The 20,304-nt window shown below is 50.7% G+C and overlaps 1 protein-coding gene across 8 annotated transcripts in view; it reads right to left on the bottom strand.

The window, feature by feature from the left end:
- The window catches only part of EPB41L1 (erythrocyte membrane protein band 4.1 like 1), a 72,961-nt gene that overhangs the window by 13,993 nt on the left and 38,664 nt on the right, over nucleotides 1-20,304 (bottom strand). For 3 of the 8 annotated variants that reach the window (XM_065754193.1, XM_065754196.1, XM_065754194.1), the window contains 12 exons: nucleotides 14,000-14,104; nucleotides 13,875-13,917; nucleotides 12,770-12,845; nucleotides 12,239-12,457; nucleotides 12,055-12,142; nucleotides 10,895-11,047; nucleotides 9,985-10,082; nucleotides 9,292-9,467; nucleotides 8,694-8,842; nucleotides 7,945-7,980; nucleotides 5,700-5,891; nucleotides 4,403-4,501 (listed from right to left, as the gene is read on the bottom strand). In XM_065754193.1, the coding sequence (XP_065610265.1) occupies nucleotides 4,403-4,501; nucleotides 5,700-5,891; nucleotides 7,945-7,980; nucleotides 8,694-8,842; nucleotides 9,292-9,467; nucleotides 9,985-10,082; nucleotides 10,895-11,047; nucleotides 12,055-12,142; nucleotides 12,239-12,457; nucleotides 12,770-12,845; nucleotides 13,875-13,917; nucleotides 14,000-14,104 (1,434 nt within the window). The remainder of the gene's footprint in view (nucleotides 1-4,402; nucleotides 4,502-5,699; nucleotides 5,892-7,944; nucleotides 7,981-8,693; nucleotides 8,843-9,291; nucleotides 9,468-9,984; nucleotides 10,083-10,894; nucleotides 11,048-12,054; nucleotides 12,143-12,238; nucleotides 12,458-12,769; nucleotides 12,846-13,874; nucleotides 13,918-13,999; nucleotides 14,105-20,304) is intronic. The other 5 variants (XM_065754198.1, XM_065754199.1, XM_065754201.1 and 2 more) reach the window with 3 other exon arrangements.

Raw genomic sequence — 20,304 nt, 5'->3', positions numbered from 1 at the left:
AGAGACTGCAGCAAGGACCAAGTAAAAGCTAAGAGCAACCTGCAGCAAGGACACAGTGAGTACGTGATACAACACAAAATCCATCTGTGCTGCTGTGGATCACTGTTTCTACACATACTCAGTACACTCATGCATTTGTTTTGCAAGATACCTGAAGATATCACAAGCTCCAAGGACAAAGCACTGTCAAAATTCAGTCACTTCAGTAAAGTAAGGTTGAAAATAACCCAGAACGACAGAGCAAGAGGAAAACAGCAATGAGTACTGATGAGGGAGAAAAGTAGCTTCCCCAGCCATCATAAGGTACACACCCAAAGGGCAGAGCTGTGGGCACAGTACTGCAGAGCTCACCACAGGGCTCTTGTGGCTACCCTAGGGTGGCTCAGCCCAAAACATGGGATGCCCAAGGCACGGGCCTGCAGGACAGCTTCTATAGGGTGAGACTGACCTCCCACAGCACTACTGCATACAGCAGCCTCAGGGGAGTGGGGCTGGCTGTGTTCTCCCTGCTCAAACTTCAGAAACTAAGCTGTGCCAAGGACAGCTGGACTGCCAGTGCCCTAAACAGGGATGTCAGGTTGAATGTTTGGAGCCCTTACATCTGAAATGGAAACCTAATAACTGATAATGAACAAGGAAAAACAGAGGCCAGAGAGAAGTAGAGGGAGAAAAGGTAGAATTAAAGGAGAGAGAGAAGGGAAGATAAACAACTGATAATGGAAAAGCTTCCACAGGGAGAGGAATAAGAAATCCATCATGAAGTTGACTGAGTTGGAAGGGACATTATGGACCACCTAGTTTCAACCCTGCTGCCACAGGCAGGCAACTTTCACTAGGCAACTTTTACTAGGTCAGGCTGTCCAAACATTGCCAGCCATAGGGCAATATACAGCCTCTCTGGGCAGCCTGTTCCAGTGCCTAACTGCCCTCACAGTAAATAATTTCTTCCTAATATATTACCTAATTCTAAATCTCTCAGTTTAAAACTGGTGCCAAGGAAAGGACTATGGCTCCTGCCACACAGCATCTTAGCTTCTGGCTCCAGCACCACCTGGGTGACCAATGGGCCTCACGCTGGCTCCTTTCTCTCCCAGGCTCTAATGACAGCATATGCCTATTGCACAGCAACCATGAAAATCTGCCATGAGCACCACTAGGAGCTGTGCCTCAGCTGGAGGCTCCACAGGGCTGTGAGCAAACACAGCCCACAGCCAGCCACTCTGTTTCATTTGTGACCATGTGTACCCAGCATGGGGGTCAAACTGCCTTAGGATCAAGCACTGCACAGCAATACTGTGCAAACCCTGTTGGCTGCATGCCTTGGGTGGGGTTCCCCTTCCCTGCCATGCCAGCAGCTTTGCACAGAAGCACCAGAGGACGTTAAACCCTCAGGGGACCCATCCTTTGTAAGCTTCAAACAGCAACACTTGCAGAAGTCCTCCTGGTATCACTCCGCAGTGTAACCTCTCTCAAACACTGTCTGCTCTCCAGATCCTTTTCTCTACACGTGTGTCTCAGCAGGCTTCTCAAGTTGCTTTCATTTCTTACTGTTACACAGAAGATGCAGCAAAGGTGGTCAGTGACTCCCAGAAGTATTTGCACATTTCATGGTTGAGTGTGATCCCCTGAAGCAGCACTACCACTAACTCAATGAATGCCTTGGTCCTGCTAGGATGCCCAGGTCAGTTTCTGGTACACTCAACACTAGGAATGCTCATGAGTGATTAAGCCAGATGACTGCTTACTCTCCTGAGTGCAATGCTCCTGCACTGCAGCCTCACTGCTCATCCCTTTTAATGCAGTCAAGATAATGATGAATAAGGCATGAGTACAGGTACATATTTCAGCCTTCTCCTTCGCTTTCTCTGGCTGAAAACCACAGTCTTTCAAGAGGGGACCTTCTATGGACAAAGATGACGAGCTTCGTCAGGCTCCTTCTCTGAGCTAAGGCCCTAACACAAGCAGATATCGAAGAGCCTTAAGTCTTCTGAAGCCTGAAACAATGTGCTGATCCAGTACTACATCATAACCAGTAAGGAAGAACTGCAGTCTCCAGATTAATCTCCAAACCAGCCTCCTCATCAAATTTGTTGGGATGAGTATGGCCTATTCCAGGGAAAGAACAATTACTCCATGGTATGCTTTGAACTCTCTGCTCCAGATGGCTCAAAGCCACCTCTGGCCACAGCTCTGGTTCTACAGCTATTTGCAGCTCTGGGATCTCCAGAGCTTGAGGGCTCCTGGGCATGCTCAGGGCAAAAAAACAGATACTTGGACATGTCCCAGGAAAGCAGAGAACTTGGCAGGTCAGAGTGTGCCAAGGTAGAAACTAAGTCTAAGAGGTGATGATGCTGGTCAGACCATAGAGCAACCTTCACATCCCAAGGGATAATTTACTTTCAGGTCTTCTTCATCTCTTCTAACATTCTCCCACCAGAGAACAGGAACAGCTACGAAGGACATTTTGTTATGAGAGAACAAACTGGGAGATAGGAAAGAAATGAAACGTGGCAGAGCAGACAGCCTTCTCCACCACGGAGACTGCAGGCAAAACTCAGAACTTTGGAGGAGCCCAGGGCAGGCAGGTGGCCTTTTCTTTTGTCTATGTTTGATGTACTTGCCTTTTAAAATTTTTTTTTATTTTTGTCTCCTCAGGGAGACTGGCTCACCAGAAAGGAACGCATGAGCTTCACAATAAGGAGAAAAAAATGAACTAATGAATGCAGATCAATATGACACACCATCACCAAAGCTGAGGGGACTCCATTCACCTTTTAATCCAGCACGCCTCCCTCCAGCAGGACAGAGAAAGTGGGAAAGGGGAAGAAGTGACTGCTTGTAGGTGGTGGGCAACAGACAACCCAACCTCAGCAACTCCATGGACACCAAGGGAGTTCTGAGTTGAGCATGATGCCAACTTTGCAATGTTTGTGTAGTCAGCCTCAAGGGACTCTGACTTCCTCATGGAGACAATCAGTCACGAGTGGGCAAGATCCCATATATCAGTGGAGAGAAATCTCATGCATGGATAGAAATCTCAGGTGAGACCAGCTGGCTGCCCACACTTCAGCACAGCCCTGGCACAGGGCCTCTTCAGGGCAGAAGGTAGGAAGCCATATATTAAGTGTTGTGTGCCCACCCCGCTACTATGACTTCTGTGCAAAGGCAGCAGGATTTTGTTCTGGCAGAGATGCCATCTGTATGGGAACTGTTGAATCACGGCCTGAACCACTGATGGATCACCTCAGGTGAGCACTGAGTCAGCCACAGGAGCACAGGTGAAGGCAATTCACCTGTGTGACCAGAAGGGGTGGAGTCTGGCTCCACCTCTCCCAGGCCCCATTTAAGGGCTGACCACCACTGGGAAACGATTTCTTTCTGGAGATTGCTCCTTTGGAGTTTCCTATTGTGAGCCTAGGACACAAGTGAGTATTTTTTTCCCCTTTGTCTTGATTGTCTCTTTTTCATCGCAATAATCTGTCTAACTATACCACCTATAAAATGTCTTGGCTATAATACCATTTGGTATTATTTATTCTGTTAACTTCACACCTTATACTTTTGCCCATTCTGTACAGACACCATCTCCAGACCACAGGGAGGCTCTCGCTATACTACATAGAGTGGCACTGCACCCTGTAGTGAGGGGGAGTGGCAGAGTGGAGACAGCCATGCATTTGCCCTGTCTACTCACCACAGACTGATGTTGCTCCTGCTCTGCTGCGTTTTTTGGGTGAATCCAGGGAGGATGTGCACCCCAGCACTGCTGTGCACACATTTTATTGTGGTTGGGTCCAACTACATTAGAGCCAAGTTTATAAGACTAGTTCTCTTCTACTCAGTAGTACCTTATATTAGTTGTCCCAGGAAAGAACTGCCATCATATGTGGTAAAACCCTGTATGCGGGAAGTGCTGAAAGTACATTTTCATTCACAGAAACAAGAACTTCAAAGCAGGGTGATCCTGCTTTGTACAGGCCTGAGCATATTTTTGATGAATCCAGAAGTGTCCTAATTCAAGGTGCCTGGGCCTGAGCAACTGCAACTGAAGGGAGAGGAAAACACAAGGGACTGCTGAAGACAGTCTGTAGCTAGGTGCCTCTTGTAAGATACTTGCAGAGCAACAGTGCCATGGGTCTCAGAAGTACTGCCTGGTACCAGATCTCCTACCAACACTGGCCATCAGGGCTTCACCTGTAGGTCACCCAGGACCCTGTCTCACAGATCCAAAGCCACAGGCATGGGAACGGATTTCACCAACCTCGCCCCAGTGAGGGATCCTAAACCCACTTAGAGGTACCAGAGAACAGCTTAAACTCTGCTCAGAGAGCCCCTGAGGGGCACCATGAGGAGAGGAAACTGTGAGAATCAAGGGTGAGAAAAGAAAAGGGATGGTGATAACCTCAGGAGAAGAGACAAGGCTTTTCTGCGTGAAAGTCTCCATGCTTAGGAAAGCTCCATGCTCTGATGCAAAATCGTCTAGGGTGTCCTCTTCCATCCTCTGTGTCAGCATGGAAACCCCAGCACCCATAGGGAAAGAGAGAGAGAGAAACAGACAGAGAAAGAACACATAAGGAATGAAGGGTTGAAGGGATGGATGGATGAACAGGGATCACGCCTATGACAGCTCTGGATGCTCCATTTAGGTCTTCCTTTGCACATATATACATTTGCTTGTAAAACAGATATACTGTGGAAGCCCTACTCCTTCCTCCTAGCTTGGTGCTTTAATGAGAGTCTGTGAGCTCTCTCAGCTCATCTCTGCCTGGATTTCTCTGCAACCCCAACTCAGCCAGCACTGTATCTCCAGTCATGCAAGTACTTCCATGCAGTGCCATGTCCTCACTTTCTCAGTGAAACCACCTCAGGACAGAGCTGCGATAGAGGGGGCCCTGTGTGCACTGTCCATGCAGGCTCCACGGCTCTCATGGAGAAGAGAATGCCAATGTTTAGAGAACAAGCAGAGTGTCTGGTGTACACAGCCCACAGATGCACACACCATGTGCTGCCTGGGTTGAGCCAATTGAAAGCCCAACTCCACACAGCACCCAGCTTCAATGCACCCACTTCCCTCCAGCAGTGAGGGGGGTCTGCACATCCCACCCTTCTCACTCTGGAACCCACACACTTCCCATTCTCATTCAGGGCAGAGGCCCCACTGCAAAGTGAGCAGGAGGAGAGGATGTGAGTACAAGGTCCCAGAATAACACTGCTCACCCTCCTCCTGCTCCCACCAAGCAAGTCTTGGCAGCTGAGTGCTCCATGGGGCACCTAAGCACAGGAGTCCAGTCCCACACTGCTGGGAACATCCCTTGCACAAGACCTGTAACAGCTGCTGACAAGCAGGAGCTCTGAGAGGGTAAAGGGTGAAGAAGACTCCATCTCATGGGCTAACAAAGCCACAGCCCAACCCACAGGTAACAAACACAGCCCCCAGAAAAGGGGCAGCTTGATCCCATGTAGTGTCTGGGCACAAGGAGAGCTCACTACCAGCAGCATGAAAACAGTTAGCTCATTAAAAAACTTAAGAAACAACAGCCTGGCAAGAGGCCCCTCTCCTTCCCAGTGTGCCAAACACATAATTCCCACCATGCTTCCCTCTGGGCTACAACAGAGGAAGAGACCAGGAGCCCACCAGCTGATGAACACCACGCCCTGAACAGCCTGATCCCCTCTATAAGACAAGCAGCAGAACAAACCTCACTGGCCTTTTCCGGGGTTCCCTTTGGTGTCTCTTCCTCATGCTTGGGTGAGGAAGAAGCTGGTGAGGAAGGCAGCCTCCTGTCCCGGTCCCTGTGAACCAGCTTGCTGTTGGGCTCCTTTAGGGTCCGTTTCAGCTCATTGATGCTGGCTTGATGCTTCAGCAAAACATCTTCCGGCTTGTCTAAAAACTTGGGGAAGAAGAAAGGAAGTTAACTGATTAAAGCACTAGCCAATGCCAAAGAGACAAGCAGAGACACTGGAGTGAGTCTGCTTTATACTGGGCTTGAATTTAGGATCTCAAGAGCCAAATGAACATGAGCACCCTGAACTGAAGTTCTCACTAAGACCACTGCCAGAAGCAACAATAAGGCAGTGAGTGGCAGAATACCCACAATGGGCTTCCCCCTGCAAAAGGCACAACATGTCCCTAGGACATCTCCAGCACGGCCTTGTGAGGTTAAGATAAACCACCTGGGGAAACAGGGAGTCTCCCTGAGGACCAGCACAAGAAATATCAGTAACTAAAATTCTGCTGCCCCCACATGCAAGGCACAAAGGGACCAAGAGCCTCAGTTCCAGCAGGGCAGGAAAACATCCTCTGAGCAAGAGTTTCTGGGAGTCACCCACTGGCATTTCTAATGGAGTGCCTTCAAAGTGGGTTTCTGCCAATGAGCAAGAGTGAAAAGCTATTCAAAGATGACCGACATGGATCCAAGCCTGCAACAGCATGGTCCAGTTTGAGCCCAGCAACAGTCTGGGGTGGGGTTGGGTCCTGCTGTAGAAAGAGGACAGCTCAGAGAGTTCAAGAGCAAGGTGGGATTTAGGTGTTAAAGCATCCCTTGGTGATGTTACAAGCACCAAGATGGCTTCTTCTGTTCTGCCACAGAGGTGGGCAAACTAGCTCAGAACAAGAACCTAACTTTCACTTCAAACTCAAACCTGGTTTGAGGTTCGAAATGAGTCAACTAAATTATCTTCCCTCTCCCATACTTCTCAGCAAAATCCAAGAGACACAAAGGAGTCTCATGGAAAGCCCAGACAAATTTCCAGATCCTAAAGGCTCAGCAGAATTTATTTAAAGCTCGCCAATCCATCTACATGTGCTTCATGGTTTGCCCACCTCTATAGGCTCAGGGTAGTGCCAGGCGCACGGGGCTGCAGAAGCAGCACATGCACATGCAGCAGGAGTAAGCAATGATGTAGACAGTGGAGGAACCATGCTCAGCATGGAGCTGTGGGGCAAGATGCCAGGCTGCTGCACCAGTAGGGTTTGCCCTGCTGTTCTGAGCAGGATGGCAATGACTTTATACTTCAAGCACAGCAAACCCCAGCTCATGGACATGCAGCTGATGATGCTAGTGCTTCCTTGGCCTCTGTTGACTGGTCCAGTGATGATCCAAACAAACTCTGCTATGAGTGGAGGAAAAACCTCTCAGAGAGCAGCTCTGAACTTTAGGCTGGGATAGATAAATCGGCAGACTCAGGCCAAGAAGATCTCTGCTGGACATTTCTGAGGGGAAGGAGGCACTGCAAACACAGACAATTTGTGCAAGAGGAGAGCACAGACTCCCTCCCACCTGTGAAAACACACCCCAGCCAGGACAGCCACACTCAGCTGGGGAGCTGCTCTGTGGCACTCCGCTGAGTTGGGTGTCAGGGTGTGCCTCTGATGGGCTCAAGGACTCATTTGCTTCTAGCAGGGCAGAAAGACAGCAAGGAGCTTCATAAAAGCAGAGTCTCTGTGCAGGGTATGTGATGCAGTCCCCAGGTCAGGAAAAGCAAAAGCAGAGAACAGGCCAGGGCACAGGGTCTCACAGGGAGGTGAAAGTGATGGGGCCAGCCTGCACCAGGTCTGTCTCTTCAGCAGAAGAGTTAAGGACACAGGGTTGGACAAAGAGAAAACATGAGGAGAGGACAAGGAAGAGTCAGTAACATGAGCAGAAGCCAGGTATTCCCAGTGGGCCAAGGACCCAGCATAACAGCCTGGCCGATGTGCCTTGGGAAGGCTCTTGCTCACACATACAGTTAGGACTACCTTACTTAGTGGGATAGAAGATGCTGCATGTGTTCTGGGGCAGATCCCCAGCTGTCTGCTCACTGGGAGTCTCTATCAGGTCAACCCCTCCCCCCACCTTGGTGCATCTTGTATTCCAGTAAATAGGGTGACACACAGTGGTGCATTGAAAAGAACAGACAATATGATGCACCGATGAGAACTAAGATACTCCAGAGAGAGAATACCTCCTGCTTGTGCCTGGGGGTTGTTTCATGCTCCGGCTGGCAGCAAAGAGAGGGTTAAAAGTAACCAGCAGAGTCAGTCAAGGGAAATTCTCACAAGCATCACAGTTCAGTTGAATTTGGGCATGTACACAGGTCACTGCCCACTTAGGACTGCTATCAGCACAAAAGAACTGAATCCCCTGATCAGTGCAGGGCTGAGATGGACTGGGGTACATCCCAAGCCAGTCCAAGGGTGGGCAGAGAGCAGAGGGGTATGGCTGCATGCCGGCAGGGTGCCGGGTATAGGCATGTAGCTATGGGGCACCAAGGAAAGAGGAGCCCAGCAAGCTCCCAGCAGCCAAGGAGCTTCTTGCTTGCATGGCAGTGACTGTTGGCACACTTGGCCCTTTCTCATCCTGCATGCCAAAGTGGGGCTGCCCTGCAACCAGACCTGCCTGGGGACTAGCCATGAGGCAATCTGGAGGATGTTGGGAGAACTGTAGCTGCTTCTGGGTAGGGCATGACAGCTCCATGCTCACTGGTGAGGCCAAGAGCCACAAGCTAGATGGGTCATAGCAAGCACTGGGGCTTGCCTCATGGAAAAAGGGTTTCAGATGAGTGTGCCCCAGCAATCCTTACCACCTGCAGCCCAGCCCCAAGAGAGGAACACAGAGCCTTGATGCCTGTGTCCCACCCCCCTGCTTATCTGCTTTGGTTATGAGCCAGCCCACCCATTCACTTCCATGGTCTGCTGCCCATGAGGTCTGTACCTTCAGCTCCTTGATCTTCGTCGGGGTAGTCACCTCCTCATCCTCTGTCTCAGATCGTCTCCCACTGCCAAACTCACCATCCTCCTCCTGTTTCTCACCCTCTACTCCAGCATCATGGTTCTCGCTGACGGAGGCTGGGCGTGAGAACTCTGTGCATGCAGGGAGAGCTTAGGTCATGGGCAGTGAGCCACTCCCCCTGGCCCTACCTGCTGCAGCCCTCTACCCTAGTCTGGTTTGGAGGCAGTGGCAGTGGAGCCCCAAAAGGACCTGCAGTACGGAGGGCGTGTCCTAGGGATTCTTGATGGTGATGATAACCCAAGCTCAGTATTTAATCACTCCTTGCACCACCCAGGCCTTCATGCCTGCCCTGTGACCAGGCAGCTGGAGCCAGACATACTCATATCCCTGCTGCTCAGTCTGAGGTACCACTTGGGGGGGGGGGGGGGGAGAGGGAGGGGTAGGGTGAAGATCCTCTGCCAGGGGGGAATCTGGTTACAGACAGTCTCTGGAAGTAACCCTGGCTATATTCCCTCTGAAGTGGCCTTCTTGTTCCCACCAGCATACCAACCTCACTCCCCCTCCCCAGGTTAGGGCATACCTCCATCAAGGCTGCGAGACATGGTGTACCGTTTGCTGGAGGAACGCTCAAAGAAGGGCGCTGGGCGGTCAATGAGGGCGCTGGCCTGCCGTGTCTGTGCCTGCGTCCGCCCGCTGTAACGGAACTTAGAGCCCATCACCAAGAAACCCTTTGGGGGTGGCTCTGGAGACACCAGCCTGGGGACAGAGAGGTGAAGTGCTGTCAGTGAGTCCCAGCTGTGACCCCCAGCACTGGCCCCACACACCAGTATGCAGAGCAGAGCTGAAACCATGGTGAAGGAGTTGGGATGAGTGCAGGGCTAAAGGAGTGATGGAGGGAATTCAGCACCATAAGAAGTTCAGGGCTGAACCAGCAAGTGGTTCTTGGCAACGATGCATGGTGGAACCAATGGAGCAGATACAGCTCCATACATGGGAAAGACAAGGCAGCACCTACCACACATGGGGCACAGCAGGTCTGGGGCTGAGAGAACTTTTCCTTCCTTGCACACAAAAGGCAGGGTGGCTCGATGCAGAGACCATGAGGCAGGGGACTGACAGCCCCCACTGCAGGTGGGAGCGCAGCCAGCTCCTTCCCAGGCAGGGTGCAGGCACCCAGGGCACTGCAGGAGCTCCCCTTTCCCAAGTGAGCATGCTGGGATAGGCCAGAAGCAGAAGCATGCCTGCATTCAAGGTCTGGAAAAGGGCTCCTCACCTGAAGAAGGTGTGATGCTCTATGCAGACCTTCCAGAGACGCTTGGCAGAGCGGTGGTTGGGCAGCTTGAAGCCAATGGTGCTCTCAAACTGCTCATACTTGAGGAAGATAGAAACATGCTGTTACAGGCAGATCCTGCCCTAGCAGATGCAATGGGATGGGATCTGACACGCCAAGACCCTCAGGTTCCCTGGCAGGAGCCATGGCCATATGAAATGTCTTCTTCAAAGAGTGGAAATATTCATACCCAGACCCACAGACTGGTGGAAGTGCCCTTATGCTTTTGGCCTGAGCACCTTCCTCAACTGCAAATACATTTTCAGTGCAAGAGAAATTCCCTCAAGAAATAGAAAACCTTTGCAGTTTATTTTGTTGAGAGGGAATTTCTCACTCTAACTCTCACTCATCTCCCACCATCCACTGGGAAGAATATAAGTGCAAGTGAGTTCTTCCATCAGTGCATGTAAAAGCAAGGAGAGTGAAATAAAAGTGAGAAAGCACTGATACAAAACAAAAGAAAAAAACTCCTAATGTCTTAGATATTTTTTTTTATCAAGTATGGAAGAGGAGTTTTAAAAATGACTCTGAAACCCCATTCCTGGGACACCTCCCTGTGTATACAGGCTCACAAGTGTCTGGCTTATGGTGAAAGAATTGTGAGATGCCCTGAAATTTCTGAACCACTATGGCCAAAGACATTTTTGCAATGAGAGCAAGAGCGCAAACAAGAAAACACTTGCTCAAAGCCTCCATTCACCACAGAAGCTGCGTTCTTTTGACCAGCTGAGGCATTTGCTTGGGACTTAGACACTAAGGATGAAACCAGATCAGGACTACCCTGCACAGCCCCACTTTGGCACAGTAGGTACCCTGCTGTGCCCCTGGGTTATGCTGTACCCATGGCACCCACCTCACCAGGGCGTATTTTGATGTAGAAATTACTCCTCTTGTAGGAAATTTTAAGGATCTTGGGCCAGGCAAAACGGTTGATCCTCAGTCGATCCCTGTAGATGAGAAGGCCATTGGCACAGACTCCTAGCATGATGTCAATACCCTCTGAGTCCTGGAGGAGGCAAGAAGGAAAGGAAGAAACTGCTCAGTTGCCCAGTAAGTCAGTCCATCCAGGAGTACCATGATCCCCCCTGCTCAGCTACCAGCTGGAAGAGGTCACAGAATCACAGGATGGTTAAAAGTGGGAGGTCCAACCCCCCTGCTCAAGCAAGACCACCCACAGCAGGTTGTGCAGGACTATATCCAAACAGATTATGGAAATCTCCAAAGAAGAAATCCTGCAAACTCTCTGGGCAACCTGTGCTGTCCAGCAGAAGTGCTTCCTCATGTTCAGAGGGAACTTTCTGTGTTCTAATTTCTGGCTATTGCCTCTGGTCTTGTCAGTGGGTACCACTAAAAAGATTCGGGCTATGTTCTCTTTGAACCTTCCCTTCAGATATTTATACACATTGCTGAGAATGCCCTGAGCCTTCTCCAGGCTGAAAAGTCCCAGCTCCCTCAGTCTTTCCTCAAGGTGCTTCAAACCCTTCATCATCAACGGTCTTTGTTGCATTTCATCCAGTAGTTCCATGTTAGTGTACTGGGGAGTTCAGAACTGAACACAACAGTCCAGGCATGGCCTCACCAGTGCTGAGTAGAGAAGGATGACCTCCCTCAACCCAACAATACTGGCAATACTCAGCCCAACACAACCCAGAACAGCCACAAGGGCACATTGTTGACTCATGTCCAACTCTACCAGGAGTCCCTCGGCCTTTTCTGCCAAACTGATTTTCAGCTGGATGCCCTGAGCATGTCATGGTCCCCACCCCCTCCCCCCCATACGCAGGACTTTGCATGTACCCCTGTTGAATCAATACTTTCAGTCCTGCTCTGCTATTGTGCCCAAGGTGCACCCAAAGGAACTTGAATATTGAATCTCTCCCCCACATCACTGAACAGACTGTAGGAAACAGAGCTGGATCTACAGCAAGCCCCTAGATGTCAGTGGTGTAGTGGCACCAGGGCAAGATGAGGCCCAGTGCTGGCCATCACTCCCACAGCTCCACAGCCCAGTACCTTGGCATGGTGTAGGTCCACCCCATACATGGAGAGCTTCTTGGCATTCTCCAGAAAGTGGATCTCTGCTTCCCCAGGGGTCATGCCTCTGCAGAGAGACAGAGAAGGAGACACATGGCCAGAAGAATAATAGGACACAGGCCAGCTCCTCAGGGTCTTTCCCTCATTGCCACCTGGGGCTCACCGGTAGGTCTTGTGCAGCTCCATGATGCGCTCCTCCAGCTCCCGTGTTTGGTTGGGGGCGAAGCGGAGCTCACTGACATAGTTGCCTATATGTTCCTCAGCATCGTGGTCACCCAGCTCAGCCTGCACAGCGTAGGAGCCCAGCAGAGCATGCGTGACGAAGGAGCAAGGCAGTCGCCCTGTGATGATATCTGCACGCAGCTGTAGGCACAAGTAGTATCTGCAGGAGGGAACAGAGAGTAAGAGTAGAGCAGAGGAGAGAGCAGAGACTGCCCTTAAAGCAGTCCATGACACTGTACATAAAGGACACCCCCACTGTTTGGCTTCGTATGAGTAGTGCCACCTCCCACTGACGCTTTTCCAGCCCCACTCTGCATGATTTAGAGGTGCCATGCACAGGAAAAAAGACAGTGAGACCCAAACATCTTCCCTGTCCACCCCAGCTGCTGACCTGCCTGAGCACTGCCCCTCCACGCACAGCTGTGCCCATCATGGACACATTGCATAGTGGGCTCCCAATAGCAAACCTCACCTTGTGATGTCCTCCGTGAGCTGAGCTGGGTCAGGAGGGTAAAACTTCACAGTGAAGGCGAAGTTCCAGGGCCCACCTAGCAAGGGTAGGGAGCAGTAAGGGCAGGGTTTGTGATGGCTGCCAGCAGGCTGTGCAGAGCATCCAGGTATTTACTAAACTGTCCCAGGACTCCACCCAAGTCCAGAGCAGGGCTGGAACAAGAGAGCTCCAGAAGCTGCCAGGAGGAAGATGAACCTCTGAGAACAACTCTCAGCTGCTCTGGCCGCTCAGCCAGCAGGACTAATGTGATTTGGTCAAACATCCTCAAACAGCTGGGTAAAAAGAAGCATCACAACCCTGGGAGTCATCTCAGCTTGCTCCAGGCAGAAACTTCCACCGTCACAGCAAAAGTCACACACATCCTAGTGGGGTGACACCACAGACAATGGCCCTTCTCCCTCACAAATGCATGGTCCGGCAGGGCAGCATCATAAACACCCTCCAGCATCCTAGTACCCATCCAAGCAAGTTCACACCCATGCCTCCCCCAGCCCTATCCTCCCTGCTCAGGGCAGGAAAAAAATGGCACTGAGGGAGTGATGAGGTCTCAGTCACTCTGTCCCAGCTCTCCAGTGGCACAGATGGGTCCTTTGATGCCCACACCTGTCACAAGCAGAAGGGGAGGCTGACAGGGCTAACAGGCAGACAAACAAGCAATGGCTCCTGGCCCCAACGCTGTGTCAGTGTCACACCTTGCTGGAACCTTCTGTGCGCCTATGGAGGGCGCAGCGCAAACAAAGCAGTCAGGGGTGGCACACTGGTGACAGGGTGAAGGGTGGGTGTACGAATGGGGAGAATGTGTTTCCCTACTGCAATGGATGAATCCATATGGGACCCTGTTTTCAGCCACTTCCAGACCAGGTTTCCCATGCCTGACACCTTGGAGCACCAGGTGCCCAGCTGCATCCTGTCCTTGTCCCATGTCCTGCCTGGAACCCACCAAGGGCAAAAAGTTACAAGCAGCAACAAGAGCTCATCTCAACCATGAGCACCAGCTGGGGCCAAGCTACCTAGGAGCCCTGTGGGGTCCAGCACTGGGGAGGAATGCCCCTCTCCAATTACTTACTGCGAATCTGCTTCTTGATTTCTTTGGAGGGGTCCAGCCAGTTCTGAAATTAGGAGACAGCATATCAGGCGGTGGGGTGCCCCACTCAGCAGTGGGGTGGCTGCAAAGGGGTACCCCAGGCTCACCTTTTGGCTGTCAGAGTCGCAGAAGGTAAGGCCAAAGTAGTCCTTTTCCAGGAGGTTGAGGTGCTCACATACCATGTCAAAGAGAACCTGGCCTCGGGCGTGCTTCTGCAGAAGATATGGAGATGCTCACAGGGAGCCAGTTCCCTTGTGCACCCAGGGAACCAGTAGGCAAAGGCATCAGGACTCAGTCAGCCCTGGCATCTCTGACCCATAACACAGTGCTGGCACAAACACACTTCAGACCTCATGGCAGATGATGCTGCTTGAAGGACAAGCTCATCCCAACACCCTCCCCAGCTGCAGTGGTAGCCAGGTCCTGAGGCACAGAAGAATGAAAGCCATGAAGAGTCTGAGCCACACGCTGTGATAGAAGGGTGCTCATTATTCAGTCCTTTCAACTCCCCCATACATTTTTGCTTCATACCAGTGTCAGCAGTGCCCAGGATTGCTTATGGAGATGCTCATATGTTTCTTCCATACTCACAGCCTTCTCAGCCCAGGAACTCTGGACCTCTCATATCTGAGGCACCCACTTCTTCAAGTTCCTCCACCAAGCAACCTAGCACTGGAGCCCAGAGCACTACTTGCACAGAAACCAGCACTGCTCCACTGTCCCACTGCTGACAGATCCCAGCCTTGAGCTCCTCCTGACCTCCATATCTTCCAGACCCCAGCTGTAACCATCACCCTTTCTGTTATCCTCCCAGACTTCCAACACAGGAGTAGAGTACATTGCACCTCAAGGAGTATCACATCAAATGGTTTGACCTCTCTTTTCGATTTTTACAGAATAAAACAACATCACAGAAAGCCACCAGGTTCACTGTCCACTTGTCTATCCCACACTTCCTCAGATTTATTATAAGGATGTCATGGTGGACAGTATCAAATGCCTTGCTGAAATCGAGGTAGACTACATCCACTGCCCTCCCCCCATCCATCCAGCCAGTGACAACATCAGAGAAGGCCACCATGAAGGTCGAGCATGACCTCCCCTTGGTGAACCCATGCTGATTCCTCCTGATAACCTCCTTTTCTTCCAATTGTCTGGGGATGGCATCCAGAACAAGCTGTTCCATCACCTTTCCAGGGACAGAGGTGAGGTTGACTGGCCTATAATTACCAGGATCTTCCTTCTTGCCCTTTCTGAAGACTGGAGTAACGCTGGCTATCCTCCAGTCATCAGGCACATCCCCCATTCTCCAAGACCTCTCAAAGATGATAGAGAGTGGTTCAGCAATCACCTCTGCCAGCTCCCTCAGCGCCCGTGGATGCACCACATCAGGTCTCATGGATTTATGAACATTAGTGTTGCCTAGGTGCTCACGGACCACCTTGTCCCTGAATAAAGGAAAGTCTCTCATTCCCCAGACTCTCTCACTAACCTCCAGGGCCCGGGATTCCTGAGGGAGAGCTTTTTCACTGAAGACAGAAGCAAAGAAGGCATTCAGTATCTCCTCCTTCTCAGCATCCCCCATTACCAGAAAGCCCGCCTCACCTAGTAGGGGGCCCACATTCTCCCTAGTCTTCCTTTTACTGTTAACATACTTAAAAAAGCCTTTTTTATTATCCTTTATCACTTTTGCCAGATTCAATTCCAGATGTGCTTTAGCCTTCCTCGTTGCATCCCTGCAGGCCCTGACAACCTTTCTATATTCTTCCCAAGTGGTCAGACCCTTTTTCCACACTTCATGGACCTTCTTCTTCCCTTTGAGTTTGCACATGAACTCTTTGCTCATCCACGCAGGTTTCCTGCCACCCTTTCCCAATTTCTTGCTCACAGGGATGCACTGATCCTGAGCTTGGAAGAAGAGCTGTTTAAATGCTGACCAGCTCTTACAGGCCCCCGTACCTTTTAACACCCTAACCCATGGGATAGCTCCAAGTAGGTCCCGGAAGAGATCAAAGTTGGCTCTCCTGAAGTCCAGGGTAGCAATCCTACTTTTTGCTTTGCTCCTTCCACTCAGGATCTTGAACTCCACCATCTCATGATCACTTCAACCCAAGCTGCCCCCGACCTTTACTTCCTTAACAAGTCCTTCCTTAGTGAGAATAAAGTCCAGTAACACCCCTCCCCGTGTCGGTCCCTCCACCATCTGCATCAGAAAGTTGTCTTCAACACATTGCAAGAACCATCTGGACGGTGCGTGCCTGGCCATGTTGCTCATCCAGCAAATATCTGGATAAATGAAGTCCCCCATAAGCACCATAGGTTCATAGGTCCATTAGGTTGGAAAGGACCTACAAGATCATCTAGTCCAACCATTCTCCTATCACTATCCCTACCCAACTACTAAATCAAATCCCTTAGCACCTCATCTAAACGCTTCTTGAACAGCGCTAGGGATGGTGCCTCACCCACCTCCCTAGGCAGGCCATTCCAGTGCCTGACCACTCTTTCAGAGAAAAAATGTTTCCTCAGGTCTAATCTAAATCTTCCCCGGCGCAACTTGTGGCCATTCCCTCTCGTCCTGTCATTATTTATCAGGGAGAAGAGGCCCACCCCCTCCACACCACAACCCCCCTTCAGGAAGTGGGAGAGTGCAATAACGTCTCCTCTGAGCCTCCTCTTCTCCAGACTAAACAATCCCAGCTCCCTCAGCTGCTCCTCATAAGACTTGTGCTCCAGACCCCTCACCAGTTTTGTTGCCCTTCTCTGAACACGCTCCAGGGCCTCAATATCCTTCTTGTAGTGAGGGGCCCAAAACTGAACACAGTACTCGAGGTGCAGCCGTACCAGAGCTGAGTACAGGGGGATGATCACCTCCCTGCTCCTGCTGGCTACACTATTTCTAATACAGGCCAGGATGCTGTTGGCCTTCTCATGTTAAGCCGAGCATCAACCAACACCCCCAGGTCCTTTTCCTCTCTACATTCTTCAAGCCATTCTGCCCCAAGCCTATAGCATTGCATGGTGTTATTGTGGCCAAAGTGCAGGACTCGACACTTGGTCTTATTGAACCTCATCCCATTGAGCTCAGCCCAGCTGTTCAGCCTATCCAAATCCCTCTGAAGGGCCTCCCTACTCTCAGGCAGTTTGACACATCCTCCCAACTTGGTGTCATCTGCAAACTTACTGAGGGTACACTCAATTCCCTCATCTAGGTCATCAATAAAGATATTAAACAAGATGAGCCCCAAAACTGATCCTTGGGGGACACCACTTGTAACAGGACGCCAGCTGGACTTAACTCCATTAACCACTACCCTCTGGGCACCACGTCCAGCCAGTTCTCCACCCAGAGAAGAGTGAACCTGTCCACACCACGGGCTGCCAGTTTCCTCAGGAGAATACTGTGGGAGACCGTGTCGAAGGCCTTGCTGAAGTCCAGGTAGACTACTGTCATGGTTTTATGATTTTTGGTACTGGTATTCCACATCATAACATCATGTAGTGCATTTAGAGTTAAAGAGTTAATGTTCCAGCTCCGTGGACCATCGATAGTTCCAGGTATGCCTGTCTCAGAAGAGAAGAAGAACTCCATTCCCCAGAGGACTTTGCGATGCTTTGCGTTCTTACGTGTTTACGCTCAGAGGGAAAGATAAAAACTGTCTGCAGTCACGGGACTCTCTCTTCCCTTCGGGACCGAGCTCGGCAGTGGGTGTTTGTTGCAGCCGTTCGCCTTCAGCGTTAGCGTAAGGCCTTCGGTTTATCGGACACTCTCTCTCTTGCTCATTTTATTTGATTCATTTGCCTCAATTCCAATTATATTATATTATATTGTGTTATTTTCCTTTCTGATATCTTATTTAGTAAATTAGCTTTCCTCCTCAGATCGTTGCCACTGTTTTGTTCCTGGGCCCATCTCCCTTCTCCTTTTTCCCTTTCCCCTTCCCCTTCCCCGGGGTGTGGACCCGTGGGTCCCCTGCCTCAATTGTCACGGTACCGGGTCGAACTGTCCCGCAAACCGGTGACAACTACATCAACAGCCTTTCCCTCATCTACCTGTCTGGTCACCCAGTCATAGAAGGAGATGAGGTTGGACAAGCACGACCTGCCCTTGGTGAACCCGTGCTGGCTGGGTCTGATCCCTTTATTGCCATGCACGTGTCGTGTGATCTCCCTCAAGATCATCTGCTCCATAACTTTCCCTGATACCGAGGTCAGGCTGACAGGCCTGTAGTTCCCCGGGTCTTCCTTACGGCCTTTCTTGTAGATGGGAGTCACATCGGCAAGCCTCCAATCTTGTGGGACCTCTCCAGATAACCAGGAATTCTGATAGATGTCAGAAAGTGGCTCGGCAATCACCTCTGCCAACTCCCTCAGCACCCTTGGGTGGATCCCATCTGGCCCCATGGACTTGTGGCAGTTCAGATGGAGGAGAAGATCTCTGACCATCTCTGCTTGGATCACAGGGGGTGCATTATGCGCCCCGTCCCAGACTTCCAGGTCAGGGCAAGTACCCTGTGGACAACTGTTCTGTCTATTAAAGACAGATGTGAAGAAGGCATTGAGAACCTCAGCCTTTTCCTTATCATCTGTGGTTACATTCCCTGCCTCATCGAGTAAAGAAGAGAAATTTTCCTTAGTTTTTCTCTTGCTGTTAATATATTTATAAAAGGGTTTCCTGTTCTCCTTTACAGCAGTAGCCAGTCTGAGTTCAAGCTGGGCTTTAGCATTTCTAATTTTCTGCCTGCAAGTCTTGGCCAGTTCTCTGTAGTCACTCCAAGTAGCCTGTCCCATCTTCCAGAGGACACAGACTCTCTTTTTCTCTCGGAGTCTCAACAAAAGTTCCCGGTTCATCCACACTGGTCTTTTTCTCCTCCGGCTCGACTTACGGGACTCCGGGACAGCCTGCTCTTGTGCCTTTAAGATTTCCATCTTGAGGAGCATCCAGGCTTCCTGGACCCCTTTACCCCTCAGAGACCCCCTTTACCCCTTTACCAGCGCCTTGGAATGTGACACTACTTCCAATTGCTTATGGAAGGTCTCATCAACCTCCTCTTCCTGATCAGGGGGCCTGTAGTACACACCCACAACAGTGTCACCCTTACCAGCCTGCCCCTTGATTCTCACCCACAAGCTCTCCACTGCTACGTCACTCTCCCTCAGGTGGAGTTCAATACATTCTAACTGCTCTCTCACATAAAGAGCAACTCCACCACCTCGCCTTGCCTAAAAAGTACATAGCCTTCCATGACAACATTCCAGTCATGAGAGCTGTCCCACCACGTCTCTGTGATGGCAATGAGATCATGGCCTTGTGACCGCACACAGATCTCCAACTCTTTATTTCCCACACTGGGCGCACTAGTGTATAGACACTTAAGGGAAGCAGTATCCCCCTGCCTCTCTCCATGCCTTTGAACTCCACTCTCTTCACCCAACAAGACCTCTTTTGAGCCTTGACCTACCCCCTCGGCCCCAGTGGCCCTCATTTTGTCCCCTTTCCCTTTCATACCTAGTTTAACTCCCTGTTTGCTGAGTCAACCTTATCCTTCGCACTGCAACAGAGAACTTGACCTTATCATGAGTAAAGCCCTGCAAGCCACAGCACAAGCCAACATCAAGCACTGGGAACAAAATGAGACTAAAAACAAACCTCAGTGAGATCTGGGACTGTAATACTGTGCTTTCCCTAAGCTTGGTGAAAAGTAGTGTTCTGATAATGAAGCAGCCGGCCACTGTACAACCTGGCTTTCTGTTTGCATGCAGGTTTTGCTTGGCACACGCAAATGGGGTCTGGGGAAGGATGATACCACCTCATGCTGCTTCAGGGCTGACCAAAGTCACTCCTTTGTTCCATGAGCCCACTGCAGTCATGGTAAGCGCTCTGCTCCAGTTCCTTTCTGAGGGAGCTTTCATTCTTGTGAGGATCCATCTTGCCACAGTCACTAAGGCTTGCTGTAACAGACCTTACCACTGAAATGACAGTTAGGGCTGCAGGAGCAGAGAGATTAAAGGCATCACTGCCAGTGCTGCAGTGCAAACACCAGCTCCCCAACCCTCATCAGCTGCCTTGGGGCACTCACTTTCCAGTGCAGCCATGGAGAGCAGGAAGCTACATTCTTTACATTCATTAATCTTGCACAGCTGAGACCTCATAGAGCCAGGACCTGCATACAGATACAGATCTGTTGTGTGCAGCCAGCTCACAAGCTGCTGTCACCCTTCTGGGAACAAGACCCCTTCAGTCACTCACCAGCAGCAATTGCAAAGGTCTCCCTAGCAAAGGCTTGAGGATTTCTGCTTCTGAGCAGTCTCATCTTTAGCGTTTTTACATTAAGTTTCTCAGAAATGTCCCTCTGACCAGTAAGATGCAATAGGTCAGAGAAGTGCCTGCAGGCAGGAGACAGCAGCAAGA

The sequence above is a fragment of the Cyrtonyx montezumae genome, unplaced genomic scaffold, assembly GCF_038088225.1.
Source record: "Cyrtonyx montezumae isolate F1298 unplaced genomic scaffold, pur_monq_1.0 scaffold_9, whole genome shotgun sequence".
Lineage (NCBI taxonomy): Eukaryota > Metazoa > Chordata > Aves > Galliformes > Odontophoridae > Cyrtonyx > Cyrtonyx montezumae.
Note: the sequence above shows the minus strand (reverse complement) of the source record. Positions and strands in the feature narration are given on the sequence as shown.